This window comes from Asparagus officinalis, chromosome 5 (genome assembly GCF_001876935.1).
Source record: "Asparagus officinalis chromosome 5, Aspof.V1, whole genome shotgun sequence".
Taxonomy (NCBI): domain Eukaryota; kingdom Viridiplantae; phylum Streptophyta; class Magnoliopsida; order Asparagales; family Asparagaceae; genus Asparagus; species Asparagus officinalis.
Window position 1 is genome coordinate 106,767,998 of NC_033798.1, and position 18,377 is coordinate 106,786,374.

The 18,377-nt window shown below is 36.5% G+C and overlaps 1 protein-coding gene across 2 annotated transcripts; it reads left to right on the forward strand.

Annotated features, from left to right (window-relative positions):
• Positions 4,690–17,065, forward strand: LOC109840544 (protein CROWDED NUCLEI 2-like). 2 transcript variants are annotated; one of them, XM_020409222.1, is made up of 7 exons: positions 4,690–5,119; positions 8,535–8,744; positions 11,193–11,318; positions 11,459–12,668; positions 13,104–13,848; positions 16,427–16,563; positions 16,759–17,065. In XM_020409222.1, the coding sequence occupies exons 1-6, from the start codon at positions 4,892–4,894 to the stop codon at positions 16,458–16,460; spliced, it is 2,553 nt and encodes an 850-aa protein (XP_020264811.1). In that variant the 5' UTR covers positions 4,690–4,891; the 3' UTR covers positions 16,461–16,563; positions 16,759–17,065. The 2 variants fall into 2 exon arrangements, with proteins under 2 accessions (XP_020264811.1, XP_020264812.1); XM_020409223.1 differs by having other exon boundaries at positions 11,193–11,295; positions 11,436–12,668.

Sequence of the window (18,377 nt, forward strand, 5' to 3'; positions counted from 1 at the left end):
AAGAAGAAATTAGCAGAAACGGAGATTGGAGGTGATCGGAAAGTGCGTGCGAAGTCGGCACAAAACTGCAGTTTTCTGCAGTGCAATCTCTCGCAGTTCGGGTTTGTTCTTCGCTGTTTGGAGCTTTTCTCCGCTGTCCGGGCTTGCCGAAGGTGGGAGGAGGTTACCGGGGTCGTCGGGGTGTCTCGGTGGGCTCCACCGGAGGTGGGAGGAGCTTTTCTCAAGTTAGTTCTAGGCTCTTGGGCTCTCAAGTTAGTTCTAATTTGCCCCATGTTAGTTCTAACCCGCCCCATGTTAGTTCTAACACGTTCCATATTAGTTCTAGCTAATTTTAGCTCTAATTCATCTTAGTTCTAGGCTCTTGGACTCTCAAGTTAGTTCTAACTTGCCACATGTTAGTTCTAACCCGTCCCATGTTAGTTCTAGCAAGTTGGGGCAAGTTAGAACTAATAATATTCGAAGCGATATAACGAGAGTTAAAAAATGAGCCCAAGTAAAAGAAAGATACCATGTGATAGACAATATAAAAGGCTATACACCAGCGAAAACGATGATGAAAACGGAGACCGGAGGTGGCTAGAAAACACGCGCGAAGTCGGCACGGCGCTGCTGTTTTCTGCTCGCTGCTGCCATCGAGCAATGTTTCGGACGTTACCAAGAGAGATAGAGAATGAGTTAGAGCATGATACAAATTGGAGGTGATAGGCAACATGTAAGGCTAGTTACAAAAGAAGAAATCGACAGAAACAGAGATTGGAGGTGATCGAAAAGTGCGTGCGAAGTCGGCACAAAACTGTAGTTTTCTGCAGTGCAATCTCTCGTCGTTCGGGTTTGTTCTTTGCTGTTTGGAGCTTTTCGCCACTGTTCGGGCTTGCCGGAGGTAGGAGGAGATTTTCGGGGTCGTCGAGGTGTCTCGTTGGGCTCCACCGAAGGTGGGAAGAGCTTTTCTCCGTTCCTAAGAGTCTAGAACTAAGATAAATTAGAGCTAGAACTAGCTAGAACTAACATGAAGCGAGCTAGAACTAACATGAGGCGGGTTAGAACTAACATGGGGCGAGTTAGAACTAACTTAAGAGCCAAAGATCCTAGAACTAAAATGAATTAGAGGTAGAATTAGCTAGAACCAACATGGGGCGGGCTAGAACTAACAATGACATAAGTTAGAACTAACATGGCATAAGTTAGAACTAAAATAGCACAAACTGGTCATTTACTATCTGATGCCGTTCGAATCTAGAAAAACTTAAAACACCAAAGTTGTAGGTCTCTTCAACGGCTTTCTAACAAGTCTTAAATTACCTCATTCTGAGTTCGGACAGAGAAATTACAGTAAAAACAATAATGTAAACTAATATGACACAAACTGTATGTAAGATCTGGAAAAGTCTAAAAGACCAAAGTAGTAGTTCTCTTCAATAGCTTTCCAACAAATCTTAAATCACCTCATTTTGATTTCGAACAGAGAAATTACAGTGGAAACAATAATATAAACTAACATGGTGTAGATTAGAACTAACATAACAGGGGCTAGGACTAACATAACATAAGTTAGAACTACATGACATAAGTTAGAACTAACATGACACAAACTAATCATTTACTATCTGATGTCGTTCGTATCTGGAAAAGCTCAAAATACCAAAGTTGTAGGTCTCTTCAACAGATTTCCAACAAGCCTTACATCACCTCATTCCGAGATCGTGCGAAGAAATTACAGTGAAAACAATAATGTAAACTAACATGATAAAAACTATATGTAAGATCTTAAAAAATCTAAAAGACCAAAGTTGTAGGTTTCTTTAACAACTTTCCAACAAATCTTAAATCACCTCATTCCGACTTCGGACGTAAAAATTATAACCGAAACGATAATGTAAACTAACATGGTGTAGATTAGAACTAACATAACAGGGGCAAGGACTAACATGTCATAAGTTAGAAGTAACATGGTATAAGTTAGAACTAATATGGCACAAACTGGTCATTTACTATCTGATGTCGTTCGAATTTGGAAAAACTCAAAAGATCAAAGTTGTAGGTCTCTTCAACGGCTTTCCAACAAGTCTTAAATCACCTTATTCCGAGTTCGGACGGAGAAATTACAGCGAAAATAACAATATAAATTACGGCTTTCCAACAAGATCTTAAATCACCTATAGTTTACATTGTTGTTTTCGATGTAATTTCTCCATCCGAACTTGGAATGAGGTGATTTAAGACTCGTTGGAAATCCGTTGAAGAGACTACAACTTTGGTCTTTTGAGCTTTTTCAGATTCGAATGAAATTAGATAGTAAATGACCAATTTGTGTCATGTTAGTCCTAACTTATGTCATGTTAGTTCTAACTTATGTCATGTTAGTCCTAGCCCCTGTTATGTTAGTTCTAATCTACACCATGTTAGTTTACATTGTCGTTCCCACTGTAATTTCTACGTCCGAAGTCAGAATAAGGTGATTTAAGATTTGTTGAAAAGTTGTTGAAGAGACCTACAATTTTGGTCTTTTAGACTTTTTCAGATCTTACATACAGTTTGTGCCATGTTAGTTTACATTATTATTTTCGCTGTAATTTCTCCGTCCAAACTCTGAATAAGATGATTTAAGACTTGTTGGAAAGCCGTTGAAGAGACCTACAACTTTGGTCTTTTGAGCTTTTCCAGATTCAAACGGCATCAGTAAAAGACCAGTTTGTGCCATGTTAGTTCTAACTTATGCCATGTTAGTTCTAACTTATGTCATGTTAGTTCTAGCCCCTGTTATATTAGTTTTAATCTACACCATGTTAGTTTACATTGTTGTTTTCACTGTAATTTCTCTGTCCGAAATCGAAATGATGTGATTTAAGATTTGTTGGAAAGATGTTGAAGAGAACTACAACTTTGTTTTTTTAGACTTTTCTAGATCTTACGTACAGTTTGTGTCATGTTAGTTTACATTATTATTTTAGCTGTAATTTCTCCGTCCGAACTCGGAATAAGGTGATTTAAGACTTGTTGGAAAGCCGTTGAAGAGACCTAAAACTTTGGTCTTTTGAGTTTTTACAGATTCGAACGGTATCAGATAGTAAATGACCACTTTGTGTCATTTTAGTTCTAACTTATGCCATGTTAGTTCTAACTTAGGCCATATTAGTTCTAGTCCGCCCCATGTTAGTTCTAGCTAGTTCTACCTCTAATTCATCTTAGTTCTAGGATCTTTGGCTCTTAAGTTAGTTCTAACTTGCTCCATGTTAGTTCTAACTCACGCCATGTTAGTTCTAGCCCGTTCCATGTTAGTTCTAGCTAGTTCTAGCTCTAATTCATCTTAGTTCTAAGCTCTTGGGAACGGAGAAAAGCTCCTCCCACCTCCGACGGAACCCACCGAGACACCCCGATGACCCCGACAACCTCCTCCCACCTCTGGCAAGCCCGGACAGCGGCAAAAAGCTCCGAACAGCGAAAAACAAACCCGAACGGCGATAAATTATACTGCAGAAAACTATAGTTTTGTGCCAATTTCGCACGCACTTTTCGATCACCTCCAATCTCTGTTTCCATCGATTTCTTCTTTGGTGAGTAGCCCTACATGTTGCCTATCACCTCTAATTTGTATCACGCTCTAACTCATTCTCTATCTCTCTCGGTAATGTCTGAAACATCGCTCGACGGCAGTAGCGAGCAGAAAACAGCAGCGCCGTGCCGACTTCTCACGCGTTTTCGGCCACCTTCGGTCTTCTTTTTCACCACCATCTTCGCCGGTGTGTAGCCCTTTATATTGTCTATCACACGCTATCTTCCTTTCACTTGGGCTCATTTTCTACCTCTCGTTATATCGCTTCGAATTTTGTTAGTTCTAACTTGCCTCAACTAGCTAGAACTAACATGTGGCGCCCTAAAACTAACATGGGGCGGGTTAGAACTAGCATGAGACAAGTTAGAACTAACTTGAGAGCCCAAGAGCTCAAGAACTAAGATTTCGGATATAAGATCAAGACACGATTATTTTCCCGATTAGAAAAAAATTTGAGGGTGTTGTTGGTTCATCAAAAGAGGAGAGTCACAAGTAAAAAAATAAAGAAGACATTAAAAGTCTCGTTAGAATTGAAGTCAAAACTAGCCATGTCATTCACTTTCTTCTTTGACTTCAAAACCCGTCATTACGTTCACGAGCCTCAACATAAAAATATAATTTTGATTTATGTAAATCACAAGACTTCTGTGAGCCCTTGCTTTTCTGACACAAGGCTAAGTCACACATGAGAAACAAATGAACTGAATACTTAATTAAACTCCATGATTTTCCTCTCATATCCAGCAAACATAACAGGCCCGTTGCGACAAACTCGAGGGCGAGGCTTAGGGGCCTGGGCGGAGGTGGCGACGGCGATGACGAGGAGGGCGAGGGCCAGAGCGACGAGCTTGAGAAAGCCCTTGGTTTTAGAGAGAGAGAGAGAGAGTTGGGTTTGAGGGATTGAAGAAAGGGGATAAAGTTATTTTGGGGATTTTAGCTTAGCTGACATGTAATAATTGTTAAAAAAAGCTGTAGTACAAAGTGTCACACTTCAAAGGGCTGAATCACATGGGAAAACTAAGAGCGATTGCAGCACATAAAATTTTTATTTTTAGGGTCTGGACACATTTTTCCTATAATAATAATATCCTACCCATTTTCAACTCTTGCATCTATTTGATCGCATGACCCCACCCGCCGAAAACAAGACAAAACACTCCCCATAATGTCGCCCCGCTTCTCTCCTCGTCTCCTCTCCTTCCCTTTCTAAATCGGGGCGTCGGTACCCAAATCCGTCACTTTTAGGGCTTCTTGCCTTCAAACCTTCCTTCACATTTTCGTGATAATATAACGACAATCGAATCAACGTTTACTCCCAATAAGTCCCCGTTCCCGGTGCCCATGGACCGAAAGAGCAAGTTCTTGACGACACAAAACCCAAGAAGTTCTAGGGTTTTGGGTATCGAGAAGGGGAAAAGCAAGTTGGTGTCTTTGGAAGAGGGCAGCGCTGACTTGGATGAAGCGGAGGTTTGGAAAAGATTTGAGGAGGCAGGGCTACTGGATGAATCGAAGTTGAGATGGAAAGATAGAGAGGCACTCGTCGAAAGGATCCACGAACTGGAAAAAGAGGTTAGAGTTGTGGGAAAAAAATCAAATTTTTTTGTTCCTTTTTGTTGAAATATAATGTTTATGTGCGATACTTTTGCGGTTGGTTACATTTCTTATTTTTTTTCCTTTTAATTAAAGTTGAGACACATGACTAAATCAGACTGTCTTTCTTCATTTCTTCATTTTCATGGTAAATGGGTGTGTTTCCCCCCATAATTCTAAGTTCATCGGCGTTGATTATACAAAGTTGAGCATTATGCTGGAAATTACCTACATTACAGCTAGCGAAATTAAAGGTGCAATCTTTGGTCTCCGTCATTTAGTTCAGATTAAGGGCTTGTTTGGATTTGGAGGGGGTGAAGGGAAGTTAGGGGAACCTAGGGGAAGTTAAGTTAAGGGAAGAGAAGGGAATTTCTAAAACTTGTTTGGGAAACAAGTAAGGTGAATCAAGGGGAAGTTATTTCACCTCGTTTGGAAAGTGTAATAACGGGAAGGGAAGGGAAGAGAATGTATATAAATTGACATAAATACCCTCACATATTATTAAGTTATATTGTTGTTAGAAATTAAATATCAAATTTGCATCTATTGCTATATATTATTATTGTCATCATCTCCTTCCACATTGTATATCCACAATCAACACAAATCAGATAAATATGAAAAAATTTGGAGTATAGTTGGAATGAAAAATAATAACCAATATATTCATCGATGAGACTACAAAACAATACAAAGCTTATTTTCACTCTTCTTTTGCAAATATACCCAGTTAGCAGAGCAACGACCAACTAAATGATGAAACTCAAATACCTACACGAACACAAAACTCCTATAACACTTGTCATTCAAGCTGCAAAAATCCCCAATTTTGAACGGTCTTTTACAAATTTTATTGCTCCATCAAATAAGCTCAGTTTGGATGATACAAGGTAAATTCATCAACAAAAACTAAAAAACAAATTGCGTTTATTAATACTATCCAGCATCAACCTCATTAACCAACATCCCCGTGAAAAATGTTCCAATGAAGCATTACGGAGAAATAAAATAAAACCTTTTTTTCCACAAAGTAGCTATTTATGCTCATATTTTCTCCACAGTTGACATAAGACCCCTTCAAAGAAGGGAGGAAGAACAAAATCTTCAACCGCTTTCACTCATTTCTTCAATTTCGTTGAGTTATCCAAGGCCAAGTCCTGTAGGTTCAGTAACAGGAGAGAAAATCTTACCTTGAAAAATCAAAACCCTTGCTCAAACTAGGCGAGAGATTGAGGCGAGACAAGACACGGAGGAGAGAAGACGCGAAGGCGAGATGAGACGCGGAGGAAGAAGTAATGGCGGAGGCGCTTGCAACGAGAGTGTATACTGTGGGGTTTCTGTGAGCAAATTTTAGCCGTTGGATTTTGATCTTAGCTAGAGGTAAATATGTCTCTCTACATTTGTTGTATTCCCCCTCTTTACCTTCACCCCCATTACACCCCAAATTGGGAGGGAAGAAATCATGGTATTTTCTCACCTCCTTTCACCTCGCCTCACCCCTATTAACTTGCTATATTTACTTCCCAAACAAGGTTAAAAGTTACCCTCCCTTCCCCTCACCCCCATTACCCTCAATCCAAATAGGGTCTAAGATTTTACATCAGATTTGAAAAACCGCCAATTGATTGTGAGTGGAACTGTGGAAAAATATAGATGGTACTATCACTGGCTAGTTTTTACCGGTAGAAAGAGATCATAAATGATAATTGTACATGGGATAATATAATTGTAAAGTAAAGGGAAATAAAAATCTGTGTTATGGATTTAGTTAAAGTTTATCCGTTGGCCCTAATAGAAAAAGCTTTCAGATATATATTCTCAAAACTTCCGGCGATGAAATCTTAAGGAACTCTTCCTGGTTTCTTGACCCAAACATAAATCAAACACTTAGTAGAACCTATTCTGCTCATGTTGGATATGTTTATATACTATATAGTTTTGTCCAGCTTTCAATTTGTCGGACATGGTGCAATTTATGAAACTCTGCTATTTTGGTCATTCTTTATCTTTTCTATTGAATGGATATCTTCCACACATTCTTCTTCTGTCCCAATAGTCTTGTATAGTTGTACAATTGGAATATTATTCAGCTAATATTCCATAATATCTCCTTCCTGGAATGCCTAGATTTATCTATGTATAGAGGTATATGCAGTAGTTCTAAAATCTGAATGTTCGAATACAAAATTGATTAATGCTACTTCGTCGAGTGGTCCATAAACCGTGTGATTCTGGTGGTGAAGACGTAAAAAAGTATAGATAGAAAAGTACCGTGTGTACTGTCCTTTAGAATTTCTTAGGTTGGGTGCTACCTTCCTTTTTGTCTTGAGATAAATGGTTTGAGTATCACTACTCTGTAATATTTGACGCATCTTCATGGTGTTTAAATTTAGTGTTATGTTTGCATACTTAATGTTTTCTAACATCCACCACATTGCTCTTTTGCTTCTGCAATTTGTGCTCGGAATGCTGCAAATTTCCACCCAATTTAAGGCTTTATAGGCAGATATATACAGAAAAACAGAAGTTGATCTTTCTATAATTACCAGTTGATTGAACAATGAGAAATCTAGAATGACATAGTACATAGAGATCTACATCATGCATAGCAAAGCTGCACCAAAATAATTCTTGATATCTGGTAGACCCCCAACCCAAATGCGTGCGAATGCGCGCACACAAGGCCACCTACCACAATATGGTTTCCAAGTTTATTCATGTTAGCTTCTGTAACCATAACATCCATTGATGTTATTTTTGGTAGTTTAATCAGTTGAGATATTATCCAAGGTTGTGGAAAACAGATATCATAGTTGGTGGAGGGAGGAAGTGGAAGAGGCAGCGAATAATGATCTCGGGTTATTTTCTCTTAACTCAAATTGGAGAGGGTGAGGGTACAAAAATGAACCCAAATAAAAATAAAAAATCACTTAAAAGCACTATTTGCTGCTAAATTTGCCACTATTGTGAGCAAATAGCGCAAGCTCCGCTAAACTCAGCCATTATTGCCAATATCGTAGTGGGGTAGTTCCGCTACTGCTATCCAAACCGCTATAGCGACGCTAACCACCGCTATTTCCAACAGCGATCTTATCTTGAGATATGGATGTTGCAGGGAAAAATCTCCATGTTTATTTTCTTGATTTCATTTGCTATGTACTTGTACATTGTAGTTTTTTTCTACCTTCTCATCGCAAGATTTTAAATCCCTCTCTGATGCAATTCTTAAGTTACAACGTTGGTGGTTATGTATTGTTGTCGGGACATCTTCTCGTAATTCAAGTTCAACTATGTAACATAAGGTTTCACTTGGTTAATTGATATCTAATTTTTACTTCTTAGTTACACTTGGTTATTATATGACCCTTTTTACTGAGCATTTGAATTGTGCCAGCTTTATGATTACCAATATCATATGGGCCTTCTTCTTATCGAGAAAGAGAAACAGGCTTCAGAATACGAGGAGATGAGGCAGGCGCTGGCAGAAGCTGATGGAATCTTTAACAAGGAACAAACAACACACATGATTGCTATAGCTGAATTTGAAAAGCGAGAGGAAAATTTCCAAAAAGCTTTGATGGCCGAGAAGCAATGCATTGAAGATGTATCAATCTAACAGATAAATTCTCTCCTTCTTTTATCAAATATTATTTATTAGTTGTTTCATTTATGGAACTGGTTTTCTAGTCTTTGTTGGTATAATTCTGAAACTGGAGGGCAATTTTATGTTTCTCTAAACTTTTTATTGAAGCATGGTACATTCTTATACTAGTTAGGGGGTGTTATTCGTTCGAGATTGTTGATTTGGACTCGGAAAATTGTTCCTGAATCCGACATTCTTGGATTGGGCCCTGGATTCAGATTTTATGGTTAGAGCCCCGGACTTTCGGATTGGATTTCGATTTATTGAGTAGAATTCTTGAACTTTTGGTTTGGATTCTTGAACTTTTGCTTTGGATTTGTAGATTGGGGGTCAGATTCTTAGACTAAATTTTAGATTCGTAGATTATTTAGATTAGGATTTTCAAAATAAATTATTGTGTTAAATAATAATTATTTACAAATAAATGAGCATTACTTGGAAAATCACCCTTATTTTAATTATAACAAATGGCAACAACAAAACTGAATACATTTTGTAATCCATTTAAACCATTCAGTTGTTCAAATACATAAAAGAAAATAATTAGTGTTCAACTATATAAAAACTATTATGTGTATTTAAATATGTAAATGTTAAATATATTAGAAAATTTTATATCAAACATTTGACATCAATTTTTCGAATCATTTCATATTAGGTATTTTTATTATTTAATACATAAATTTTTTTAAATATTGCATATATTTAATATTTATGTACTTAATATATTTCATTTCTAACATTTAAATAAAAATGAAATGAATGTAATATAATATTAAATATTGAAAATACTTATATATTTAAGGAATGTTAAATAATAAACATATCTAATTTGATATTAAATATTAAATATATTAAGTGATTAAATAGTATTAAATATATTTCATTTTAAATGAATTAAATAAAAAAGAAGTTGATTACAAATATTTTAAAATTAAATACATTCAATGTTAATATATAAATAATTTAAGAATATAGAATATTTTAGAATTAAATATATTTAATTGAAATATATTAAATATTTAAATAAGTAAAGAGAAGAGGAGAGAGAATATCCACATAGTGAGATCACAATCCACCAATTTTAAACTTGGACTTTCTCTAGAAAATTTCTCATTAAAAACAATAGAGTTGGAATGGAGTGTGGATTTTAAAATCCTGGTCCTAATAACAAATCTACACAACCAATAACACCTTAAATTCAAATTCAAATCCTAATCCTAAACCAATAACACGATGAATTAAAATCCAAATCCCAATCCTAAACCAATAACACCTTAAATTCAAATTCGAAATCTAGTCCTAAACCAATAAGTAATAACACCTTAAATTTAAATCCAAATTCTAGTCCGATACAAATAAAATCCTAATTTCAAGTCATTTGGTTGTATGTTATATACTCCATTTTCACTATGGTGCTTATTCTGATAGCCTGTTTATTTTTGAAATGGAGGGTTAAATAATGGGCACTGCTTTTCCTTTAAAATTACGACGGAAGGTTAAATTTTGGAGGGTTACATGCCTAATGATGCAAGTCTGTCCCATCATTGAGTATCGATGACAATAGCTTCATATTCCTTTTCCTCTGTTTTTACAATTTCCATTGTTTTCTATCAGGCTAACTGTGCCTTAGCTGACCTGCACATGCTAGTTGCATAGCCAGCTCTTTTGGGTATTGGTGTTAGTCATACGTGATCAGTGAATAAGATGAAGTGGAAAAGAAGAAGCGAGTGAAAAAGGTTATACATACAGATAGAAGGAAGTTAATCATAATCATAGTTTGTGTGTGGATATTATGGATTCTAAAACATAAATCCTTGATAGCCATGGCCATGGGATTAACCCTTGCTGTAAATGATGGTCTACAAATGAAATGTGCCTTTAACACCTTAGATTGAGCATGGAGTTTTTGTAAGCACATCTACCTCTTCTATCTCCCTTCTATTAATTTGCACCTCAATTTTTACTAGGGACTGTCTATTTCAATTTGAGTTCCTACCATGACTTTTTGTTTAGCCTCCAAAGAGTACAAATGCTGTAACACTTACCACATGCTACTTTGTAGCTTGTTTATATGTGCACATACGTGCTTTTATGTGGTCGAGATTTTATAGTTCTTGCAGTGTGAGTTTACACTTGCATCATAGTTAGTTTGATATTCTACCTCCATTTATTCTTCTAAAATGTCAACTTTTCATCTATGCCGCTGGAGTCAAGATTTGGATTATTTCTTAGACTTCATAAACCTGTCAGCTGCAATAGGTCAAGGAGCTAAGATATGTGTATTTTCTGATTTTGAATTTTCTCATCATTGATTTCTAATTACACTTCCAATGCCTTTTTTTTAAGCTATTTTTTCTTTATCTTCTTCCCTTAACTAAGCTTGACCCTTTATATTTTTCTATGAAGCTGAAGGTTCAGAAGCTCCTTGGTGATCTTAAGTTGTCTCTGGATTCCAAGAATCAAGAATTCGAGTTGGAGTTGGATAAAAAAAGAAATTCCTTCGAGGAAGATCTTAAAGAGAAACTGGATGATCTGGAGAGAGTTGGAGTTGGATAAAAAAAGAAATTCCTTCGAGGAAGATCTTAAAGAGAAACTGGATGATCTGGAGAAGAAGAAAATTGAGATTAGCTATAGAGAGCTTCGAGGAAGATCTTAAAGAGAAACTGGATGATCTGGAGAAGAAGAAAATTGAGATTAGCTATAGAGAAGAGCAAAATTTGATGAGAGAGCAATTATTGGAGGGCAAAATGCAGCAGCTGCAGGATAAGGAAAAGGAGAGTGATGCGAATTTTAGATTATTGAAGGAGAGGGAAGAATCTTTGTATAGAGAAGAGCAGAAACTGAAGGCTGGAGAAGTGCAGCTAGCTGTAGATATTCAAAAGTTGGTTGCTTCTAAGGCCGAACTTGAGAGCTCAAGAGCTGCAATTTATATCGACAAACAGGAAGTCGTTGGAGAGAAGGAGAATCTCAAATCAATGCAACTGGAAATAAAACAGGAAATTGGTAATTGCAGGGTTATGAAAGAATCCCTTACAACAGAAACTGAAGTGTTTATCCATGAGAAAACCAAATTTGATAGAGAGCTACAGGTATTGGATGAGAGAAGGGGAGCTCTAGAAACGGAGCGGAAGCAGCTCAACCATGACAAAGAAGCATTTAATGACTGGCGATGCCTTGAAGAGGAGAAGCTCAAGTCGTTGCAACTAAAAGTTAAAGAGGAAGCTGGTAGTTGTAGGATCATGAAAGAATCTCTTATGAAGGAAACCGAAGAGCTGATTCAGGAGAAACATAAATATGATAGGATGTTAGACGAGAGAAAGAGAGCCCTAGAAACAGAGTTGAAACAGGTCAATCATGATAGAAAGTCATTCAATGACTGGCGATGTATTGAAGAGGAGAAACTGAGGAAAATGAGGATTGATATCCAACAGGAGTCTGAAGAACTCAGATTGAGGAAAGAGGCTTTGGAGAAGGAATACTCTGATTATTCTCGCGTGCTTGAGAGGATGATGCAGGTGGTGGAGGAAAAGGAAGATAAATTGTGTGAAAGAGAAAATAAGCTTAGAAGGGGAAATCAAATGAAGATGAGTGTTGTAAGATCACCAAACTCCTTTGATGAATCAAACTTTCCTGAAGAAACTAAAAGAAGAAAGCTCGAGATTGACCAATTTGAGGTACAAAATGCTGACAGAGAGCAAAACAATCTGGTGGATGCTCATGTAGGGCTTACTAAAGAGAGAGATCACTTCCTTGCTGTGGCCGCACAGTGTAAGGTCTGCAGGAATTGTGGTGTTACAGCTAGTGAATTAGATTCTACAGACCTCCAGACTCCCAGCAGATCTACGACTGAGCAGAATAACCGTTTGGAGGAGCGTAAGGATGGTATGAAATGCAAAAGTTCTCTACATGGATACTAGCAGTTCTTAACATTACTTAAAAATTATTGAAACACTCGTGAGTTCTTATTAAGTGAATAATTCCCAAAATTATCCTCACATCAAGTTATTTTCGAACCACAAAATTCTACGATTTCAATTATTAACTGCTGAGTATTGACATATAACATAACTTATCCATGGAAAATATGTAATGTTGCTTGATGACGTTATTTGTTAATCCTTTTGCATCTCATCTTATTAAAGCCTTTTTCATGTTACTCTTACTGTAATATTGTGAGCCTTAGACTTTAATTTTTATTTATTTATTGCATATGCTCATTATTCTGCGGTTTCATGCGTAATCACATCTTTTATGATGTTCTTCAAATTTTTCCCCATCTTACTACTCCCTTGGCCTAAGTTGAGTTTATGATTGCAGGTCCTCGGTCTGTTCATTTGAGTGGCCACTTCTCATCACTTAGAAAATGTTCAATGCAATTCAGTTCATCTCCTAGAGAAACAGTTGGATGTCGAATTGAAGGGATGTCTTCAGAGCCCATCTCATTCGGTGAAGAAACTTCAAAGTCGAAACCTAAATATGATAAAGCCAGTTCCGAAATTGGTTCTAGGGACAGTAAAATATCAGAAAGATTGTCTAAAGATGAACCAGAAACTTCTTTGGAGACAGAAGGTACTTATATTAGAAAGAGGGAAGGTGAACTCAATGTTTCGTTCAATGATTTACCAGATAAGGAGGATGAATCCAAACATCAGAATTTATCAGCAAAACAGAGAGGTGGGCATCAGAACAGTAGAGATCAATCTGACACTATCAAAGATATCAACTCTGTCCAGTCCGTTGTTGAGGATTCTAAAGTTATCCTCGAGGAAACTTCAGAAGAAAAAGAACTACGAACAAGGAACGAGAAAGCAAAAGATGTGGTGGATATTGATGAAGGAAGACATCAAGGTTTGGTCCATGCTGATCAGAAGGAAACAAGCAAGGATCAAAAGCAGAATATTTATCTTGCTGCTGGCCTGACAACTGGGCAGCTGGCTTCTAAGGGTGATGAAGTGTTATCTGCGAATTTATCGGTTGGAGGAAGCCGAAAAAAGCATCAAACTTCTGTTCCTGGAACACCAACCAGTGGAGAAAAACGTTATAATTTCAGACGCTCCACCATGTAAGTAATATTGTTTTACATATTTAGAGTGCATCCTGAGTACAATAAAGCCGAAACTGATAAGTTAGGGGCTTCATTGCTTTTCTCCGTGTTAGTTCTTGTTGATGTTTTTGTAAATTGAATATTTTAGAGTATCACATATTGCCTAACTAATTTGCTGTTTTTGTTCATTTTGATGATTGATTGCTCCTATAAATCTTTTGTCATTTTACATGTTCAATTAATATGATTCAGAAGAAAGACTTAGGAAGAAAGTCAGGGAATACACTTCTGCTGAACTTAATTTGATATCTCCATTATCCCCTTGCTTTGTTATCAACCTATTTCAGATTTAATTTGTGATCCAGCTGCAAAAAAAAAAAAAAAAAAAAAAAACCCTTAATCAGCATTCTTGGTTTAAAATTTTCTGACTTCAAATTGTTATTGTTTAGGAGACAGGCTTAGTTGATGATTATTATATTTATAATAACTCAAAGCAGACAATCTTTAACCTAACCTACGGGTCAAAAACTGATAAAAGAGAGGAAAATACAAGATTAATCGAGAAAGCACTTGCTTATAGAATTTTTTTTGGGATAATTCAGTCCACCGCTCTTAAGGGTACGAGATATCACCACCCTGGAGATGCAAGCAAGAAACTCATTACTCTATTGACCCTAACTTATGGATATTGCTGTAAATTTTAGTGCTCAATCAATCCACCATAATACGAAGTGAAAGAAGAAAATATGAGTCAGTTCTTAGTAGGGTCTTTTGCTTATATGCCTTTTAAAATTAGGAATTTTCTATTACTCCTCAAAAGATACAAATTGCATGAATACCCTTAAAAAGTATTAAACGTGCATCTATGCTTGAAGTCCCTGACATTGACATCGATTACCAGTATAAATCCTAAATTACTGGAAGCTTTTTTTTTTTAAGTTAACACAAGTTATACAATAGAGATAGTGAACATAAAGTCTTTGTATTTTGAGAAAGAAACTTACATAATGTATAAGAAGAAGACAATATCATTATTGGCGCTAAGTGTCAAAACATTGATTACCTTTTCGCACGGTTTATAATATATACATAGTCTTGTATTAATTTGATTTAAAATATGATAAATAGAAAGCTTAATGGACCGAGAAAATACTTTTGTGGAGATTGTCACTACTCACTAGCACATCCATGCTTCTACAGCGCTGAATAATCACATTTATGAAGAAATAAATAATAATGCATAGTAGATTGTTGACAGTAATCAGAGTTAATTGAGATTTCACGAACAAATATGCACATTGTTGTTAGCACGCAGATTTTTATGTTTCAAAGGGTATATATGTAGTTAGTACATCTAATTTTTTTTGAGATATGAAAATTTCTAAATCTTTGAGGAAATGACACAAAATTCTTCTTAATATTTTGTAAACTTCTTAAATTTATAACTTTGGACTTTTATTACTTATACATGTTTGATATAGATTTATATAGCTTGACTCACCCCTCCAATCATAGGAAATAACAAACAAATAGAGGAGAAGCTCAAAAGTCCTCTACTCATTACTGACACGGGGAGATGCAAAGAAACTTACAAAACTAAATTGAATGGGTTATGCCAGCTTGCTCAAGCTCTAGTATTTTGGTATGACTTCCTTTCGGAAAGTGCAATGCAAAATAGTTTTAAGCATTGAAAATTAGATTTTTCCTAAAATCCATATAGGAACTGTAACCTTGGGCCTCATAGATCTTTACAGACTCACATTCAAACTTGGCCCAAATTCTTCATGCTGATAGACTGCAAAACACCATTGACTTGATGTATTAAGTTACTATTTTTGTGGATGAACCTGGACACTTCTATATGAAGAACTGTTTGATATTTTTCTTACCTACGATTTGGACGTGCTTGCAAGCATCTTTACTGGCAGATCCAGGTGAAAACCAACTGGTGGTTGAGTGGTTTAATCTTCTAGTAATGCACATGGTTAATTGGTTATACATTTTTTCATTAAAGTACTAATTAGTTCGACAGTGCTGCAGAATGTTGTGTTTTAATACTTCATTAGGACCTTAGAGTAGTATGGACTAAAATTTAAACTTGGTGTCTTGACGTGGAGGAATAGTAATTAATATCGTATAAGGAGATACTTTTGATATGTAACACATGGAACTACGTTCAACCTGGAGACACACACTGACACACCCACACACACACACACAATGACACACAGATTCATGTAGCAGCAATACGATCCCCACGTTTGAATAAGAAAATCAATATTCCTATTAATATTTTGGTGATAATGCATTTCCCCCCCTCTTTGACATTGGGGCATTCCGAGAATTAAACTCGGGAGTGATAATGCATTATGATAAAAGCCACTTATTCATAGCAAGACTGGATGCTAAAAGAGACATTTGAGGTAGTTGTGAGTCACATATGAGATGATCGATGAAAGGTTGTAACTTGTAAGAATTACTCCCTCATTTAATAGTTTATTTGTATAATTCTGTGGCCTTTCTTTTTTGTATTGATGTCGTATTTTTGGAATTTGTCTATTTTTATTTTATCGTAACACAAGTTCTGAAAACACAGAAACAGGACCCGGCATTTTTCTGCAGAAGATTGAAACAGCACAATCTGACATATTTTGGTTGGAAGCAACTTGACCTCTTAGCTGAAATGTCAAACTTTGGGAATAATACACAATAACCGAGATGAGGATGCTAAAGGTAACTTCCTAACTTTTGATTGAAACGCTTTGTTCCTGTTTTAGGGGAATGTAGTGGTCATGGCATGTGGCAATATTACTGCTTTCTTTTATTTGGAACATGCCTTTTTTTTGCTATGTGAACTGTATGATTTTTTCCCCTTAGTATATACTTTCTTATTTATCATATTTAATGGCGTCTTCTTTACGATAACAGAAAGCTCATGGAGAATAGCAGAGCGAGCTGCAGCAGCAACACCTTTGGTGGAGGACAACATACAAAACAATTGAAGAAGCTTGGTGTACATCCTTTTCGCGCTGTATTCTTTTTAAATTCATATTATTCTCGAAGTTCTGGAGTACCATATACAAAGTTTAACGGTATATAGTTGCATATATTGGTCTTCTCCTGTTGTGTATATGTCGTCTAGTTCTTGGCAAGCACATGTTTTAATGCTCATCTTATGATGCTTTTATTGGGAAAAGATTGAAGAATTTACAGTAAAGTTTCAGTTATTTTGATCTGTGCTGAATGTTATTTTGATTGTGCCCAAAGTGAGAACTGGTATGATTTTGTTTGACATCATTCCTCTTGCCATTTTATTTCGTTTGAACCTGGTATCTGGGCTAGGAATCCTCCTTGCTGTTGTAAATTTGACTGAAGGTCGGTGCTTTGTACACTTTTCACGCGAATTCTTCCCTTCGACTACTATTACTCTCCTGCTGGCTGGTGGTTGATATGATCAAGGTGAGTTACGAATGATAAAGCTTATACAAATTAAGATTATTATAATATCTCTAATTATGGCTCTACCTTTGCTCACTTTTTGCTGCATAAAGACAACAAGGCCCTCTAGTTTTGGTTATCTTGATCGCACGACCCCCAATTGATTAGATGAACCAATGGTAACCTGCCACTGAATAAAACCCCCAGTTGAAGCATTGCGCACAATAGCAGCCAAAAGATAAAGCTGAGGATAGATAGGGACTCCTCAGTATTGAGCGGATCAATTGCGAGAGGAAGAGAGAGCAGAGAGGCGAAGCTTTATCTTTTATTTATTTATTAATTTATTTGCTTCCACGCTTTTCTTTTTCTTGGAAAGACAGTTGGCCCAAATCCCAAATAATCCAATCCTCATAACTGCCACCTTAATGGTGGTGGACAATGGTCCAAACCGTCCCCCCTTCTCCTCCATGGTCGAGATATTGGTGGCCACAATTTCATTTTTATTGCTTTGGGGTGAAAATATCAAATTAATTCGATATTGCAGAGTTTATTACATAACTAACTTAGTACATTAAAGTGCCGGGTACACAATACATTTCATAGAAATCCCCTTTGGTCCACATCCAGCCCTCTAAAAGTTATAAATGCCACTTAACTAGGACAAATTTTCAAAACCATCCTATTTGAACATTTAATCCCAAAAAACGACCTATTTTGAACTTATTTACAAAAACCGACCTGGTTTCAGCGCTGGTTTCAGCCTTGGCGCTGAAACCAGGTCGGTTTTTGTGAAAAAACTTCCGAAACTTCACGGGAGTTGAACTGCCATGAAGTTTAGTAAAGCTGCTAAACTTCATGGGAGTAAGTTTCATAGTTTAATTTTTTTTTGAACTACGAAACTTCACGGGAGTTGAATTCCCGTGAAGTTTAGCAGATTTACTAAACTTCACGGGAGTTTAACTTTTCGATTTTTTTTTTCAAAAACCGACATGGTTTCAGCGCCAGAGCTGAAACTAGGTCGGTTTTTGAAAATAAGTTCAAAACAGGTCTTTTTTGGGATTAAATCTGGAAATAGGTTGGTTTTAAAAATCCGTCCGAGGAAAAATTGG